This window comes from Vombatus ursinus, unplaced genomic scaffold (genome assembly GCF_900497805.2).
Source record: "Vombatus ursinus unplaced genomic scaffold, bare-nosed wombat genome assembly UNPS02014809.1, whole genome shotgun sequence".
Taxonomy (NCBI): Eukaryota; Metazoa; Chordata; class Mammalia; order Diprotodontia; family Vombatidae; genus Vombatus; species Vombatus ursinus.
This window is the reverse complement of record NW_020954587.1, coordinates 2970916-2976084: the sequence shown is the minus strand read 5'-3', so window position 1 is coordinate 2976084 and position 5169 is coordinate 2970916. Positions and strand designations below refer to the sequence as shown.

At 39.7% G+C, this 5169-nt stretch overlaps 1 protein-coding gene across 1 annotated transcript in view; it reads right to left on the bottom strand.

Moving 5' to 3' along the window:
- LOC114052742 (cytochrome b-245 heavy chain) overlaps nucleotides 1-4153 on the bottom strand; it is a 46771-nt gene extending 42618 nt beyond the window's left edge. Inside the window, exon 1 of the mRNA XM_027875457.1 lies at nucleotides 3709-4153. Coding sequence (XP_027731258.1) covers nucleotides 3709-4153 — 445 coding nt within the window. The remainder of the gene's footprint in view (nucleotides 1-3708) is intronic.
- Nucleotides 4154-5169: the final 1016 nt, after the last annotated feature.

Genomic DNA, 5169 nt, shown 5'->3' with positions numbered 1-5169 from the left:
AGAAAGAAAGAAAGAAAGAAAGAAAGAAAGAAAGAAAGAAAGAAAGATGGAACTATGTTGACCAACTGGGCAGTTCCAGCTGGGTCCCCAGTAGGGCAGCTCCTACTACCACTCACAAAGGTTGTTGTTTGTCCTTCATTCTTAAAGAGAACTTCAGAGAGATGATGTCATGACATGCAAGTGAATTGGATTTAAGTGAGGGAAAGCTATGCAAAGTCACTAGCCTCACTTTCTCCTCCAGAGCCATTGGGGTCCAGTGGCAAGATATAAATTTGACAACTTGAGAAGCCCCTGGATGCAGTGGGAGACCTTGACCTTTTTAAACTAAGGTCTTTAACAGGTCTCAGTTTGACTGAGGCAACACCCATTCAGTGATTAAGGTTAGGTAAGAAATGAGGCAGAGAATGGCCTCTTTTACCTAGTCAAAAAAAAATCAGTCTGAGAAGGGAAGACCCTCAGTGTTTCTGGCCAAAACAGAAAGGATAGCTAATTACATTTACTCTGAGCCACCAGGATCCAAACAATGACCACTAAGTGAGATTTGGGCTAGGACCTATTTTTGCCCAATCAATGAGAGCCAGAGTGAACTGGGTTTAAAGCATGGTCATTAAGAAAGAGGTCTAGCCTGTAAACCCCAAGATATCTGAAGTAAAAGCAACCCCTAATATGAATACCATGGCCTCGTGAGTATTCCATTCACACCAGATCAGAATGAATTCTTTCCCAGGACACGATGAAACAGAGGGGACAAAAAACCCCACAAACAGCCCTCAGGCCTCTGTCTGCTTCTTCAATAAATGAGGAGATAAAAAAAGGAAAGATGGAAAGTACCCTCTTCAGATTATTTATAAACATGAAGTTGTTGGATCTAAGTATCTAAATGTAAGATCCTTGTCCAGTGACTAACAAGTGGACAGGAGGAACTGAATCATTTCAATCTTGACATTTCCAAAGGGTAATGGAGAGGAACATGGTAGACCAGAATAGGTTGCAACCTACTACCCACAAAGATTTCCCCAAGAAAAGTGACATAAAGGATATCATCAGAGAAATATCTGACCGGGAAAGGAAGTGAACTGGTCATTAGTAACAGCTAAAGGTAATGGGTAGATAGATGACCCATGTGCTTCTTTGGTATTCACACCATTTCAAGAGGTCTAATAGGAGGTCCCCTACATTTAGGGTGAACATCCTGTGGAGAATCACAGGAAGACTGAGAGAAGAATCAAATAGGATGAAAAAAGTGGAGATCCTCACCCTTGGAGGGAGTAACGACATTTCTGAGATCACAAATTCACCAAATTATCAAAGGATACCCTTAACGTATAATCTTTAGTCCAGTGATCAATAAATTGAAACTCTTGATAGGTCAGAAAAAGAAACAAACATCAACATCACATTCTTACTACAAATGAATCCAGTGACTGTAACTAAATGCTTCAAAGTATGGCTCACGGGTTCTGTTTGGAAGAGTAAATAAAGGAGTTGGCAATGTTGTTTTAATTGTGTTCCCAAACACAAGAAATGTAATTTTATGGGATACTTGGTAGTGCCCATAAAGAGCAAAAGAAAACAGAACAACAATAAGATACATATAGTTTAGGCATCTTTATAGATATTTATTGCAGAAGATGGAGCCACAGAGGAATTCTTTGGAATATTTTACATGGTCTTCCAAATTGTCTATATATACCTTGGGCTGGTGATCTTGTAAACATGGGCACAGGAATAGGCAGCTAAAAGTATTGAAAAATGGAGTTTGGTATCAGAAAAAAAGAAAGAATCCAAAGACTAGTGGGCTAGTGGGGGTCCTCACACTTTTGTGTCATGAATACTTTCTTTAGGAAAAGTTGTGGCAAGCATGGAATAATATCATGATCCCTCCTCATCTCAGTGAGAGGAATAGTCGTCTTCTCTGTCCACTACAACTATTGTAGTAGACAAGAAGCTATAGATTTATTGATTTGAGAACTGTCAACTTGTTGTATGCAGTCAAATCATTGAGTGAATATAGAAAAAAACAAAGTAAAAAAAACAGTGAAAAGAAAGAATAAAAATGAGAAACAGACATTGCATACGCTTATAGCAACTCCAACCAGACCTGCTTAAATAGATGGTTCTGAAAAACTGGCAATGGACAAAAGAGAAGACATTGACTCTGCTTGTCATTGGTTTTGAGAGGTAGCATGGCACACTAGAGAGACAGTCTTGAAGTCAAGAGGACTGGTTTTAAGTCCATTCTATGACGTGTACCAGCTGTGTGACCACAAGCCAGCAACATACACTCTCAGGCAACATCCAAGATTCTATTACAGAGCAGTTGCTGAGCTATGTTGGTAGAGGGAGTTTTCACACTGGGAGTTCTCTGTACCAAGTAAAATTACAGACCTAGACCATAAAGAAGAAAATTAACAGTATCATCCATCTATTCCTCTAACAACCATTTATTAAGCACCTACTATGTACTTAATAGTACACAGTGCACTGGAGAAAAATATATGTGTATATATATGTGTATACACACACACACACACACACACACACATATATATACATATATATATATATATATATATATGTATAATTCCTGCCCCAGAAAATTACATTCCCTTGGAGGAGGTGGAGGATGGAGGGAGGACAATGTTAATAGGGGTGAAGTAAATACAAAGTAACATCAAAGGAAGGGTATTAATAACTAGGATGATCAAGATAGGTCTTGTGTAGGAGGTGGATCTTGAGATAAACTTTGAAGGAAACTAGGGATTCTACGAACTAGAGATTCTAAATTATAACTAACCCAAAAGGACAGTGCAAAGTTTTTACATGGCAAATGTATTTGCCTGAAAAAATAGCAGCAGCAGCAGTAGTAACAACACCTACCATTTATATAGCTCTTTAAGGTTTACAAAACATGTTACAAATATTATCTTATTTAATCATCATAAGACCTTAAGAGGTAGGTGCTACTATTGTCCTCATTTTACAGATGAAGAAACTGAGGCAGACAGTGACCTACCTAGGGTCATACAGTAAGTGCCTGAGATCAGATTTGATCTTGGGTGTTCCTGACTCCAAGTCTAGCACTCCATCCACTATGCCACCTAGCTGCCCCTGGCACGTTATCAATAATTAATGATGAGCAGGAGAATGGGTGTAAAAGACATCATTTGGGCATATTTAATCAGAAGGACAAGTGAACCAGTCACGCAATAAGAATTAAATCATGTATGATTATTTCAGTCCAAGTACTTCACTAGGTCTGCTAGGGCATTATGGTTGTTTGTCCTTCGTTCTCAAAGAGGACCGTGGCATCAAGGAAAGCCATGCTAGGACTTGCAAGTGAATTAAAAAGAGAACAAAAGAAGTCTCCAGCACATTGGGAAGATCCTTCATTAAGATCTCTACTGGCAAAGGAACCTCCTACATTAATTGAATAACGGATTTAAACCAAGTACCTGCTTTTTCACCTCTCTTATGTTCTGCCCTTCACTTTGTAGTTGTTCAATGGTTTTCCAAATGTGTTCGACTCTGTGACCCTATTTGGGGTTTTCTTTTGCAAAGTTACTGAAGTGGTTTGCCATTTCCTTCTCCAGCTCATTTTTACAGATGAGGAAACTGAGGCAAACAGGATATAGTGACTTGCCCAGAGTCACACAGCTAGAAAGTTTCTGGGGTCAGACTTGAACTCAGGTCTTCCTGATTCCAGGCCGTTAAGGGTTGTTAGGAGGTCCCCAGAACTTGTCTTTTTGAGTTGCTGTATTTTCCAGAAATACTGGACTCTGAGCATGCAGGAGGCCCTGAATGTGTCAAGGATGAAGTCCCTCCCAAGCTGATATAATTTGTTGTTGCACCCCAAGCTGGACTCCTGATGCGTCCTTGGGAGTCTGTGCCAGGCTGGGATGATGCTTGTGCAGCTGGGTTCCTTCGCAGATAAGTGGATCCTCCTGTCTTCATTGCCTAGCAGTTCCCAAGGGGAAAAAAACGAGACTTTTGCCATCACCTTGCTCCTTCCTGCAGGGATAGTCTTGTCTTTTTTCTCACCTTTGCTGCACTGTTTCCCCTCCTTTCTGGTATGCCTTCCTCCCTTTGTCCTGCTATTATAAAAAATGTAAACTTCTGTAAAGACCGGGAACCCTTTGGGTTCCACATGCATGTTCAATTCGCTTGTAATAAGCCTGGTTTTCACATGTCTTTGTGTCATTTTGATCGCCTGTTAACAAAGCCCAGCACTCTATCCAATGTGCCACCTACCTGACCTTTCTGCTACTAATGAACTAAACCATATTACAGATTTCTGAGTGCTATAAAATATATCTTTTGTATGATATGGAATTTCCTAGAGACAGTAGTCTTTGACCAGTGCTAAGTAGCCTTTCACAAATAGCATGTCAAAATGCCAACCTACTGCATTTTAATTCCACAAATACCTGGTAAGTGCTTACCAGGTATAAGGCACTGTCACAGACACTGGGGATACAAAGACAAAAATAAAACAGTCCCTACCCTCAAGGAGCTTACGTTCTACTGTTCTTCTGTAGGACTGTGAGTGAGAAATGATGACACTGTAGACATTTTTAAACAAAGAATAAGTTTAAATTGGATAATGACCATATGCCAATTCTTGAAACTAGCAGGGAAGAGGACTCAACGGCAGTGATCCACCCTAGAACTTTAGATATGTAGCGATTTTCACTGTTTTTTCCTTTTCTTGTATTCCCAGTGGTTAGCACAGTGCCTGGCACACAGTAAGCCCTTAATAAATGCTTGGGGTTTTTGTTGTTGTCATTGTCAATGATTTTATCTTTAATCTTTCAGGTCTGGATGCATCTCAAGATTACTTTCTATTATTTCTAAACAGTGTTTCCCAGATGTGACTTAAGCCTTAACTTTTCAATGATCATTTTGATAAGACCACCATGTTCTTATATTGCTTCCTCTTTATTCCCACTCTCAGATCCCTCTGCATTATGCTATAGTGACTAATGAGAGAAACAGAGACTGAAAGAGACAGAGAACAGAGAGAGAGACAGACTGAGAGCTGGAGATCCAGTTAGAGACCTAGAGAGAGAATGACAGAAATAAAGAAAGGCAAAAAAGAAAAAGAGATAAGGAGGTAAAGCAGAAAGACAGAGATAGAGACAGAGATAGAAACAAAATGGAGAGAGACAA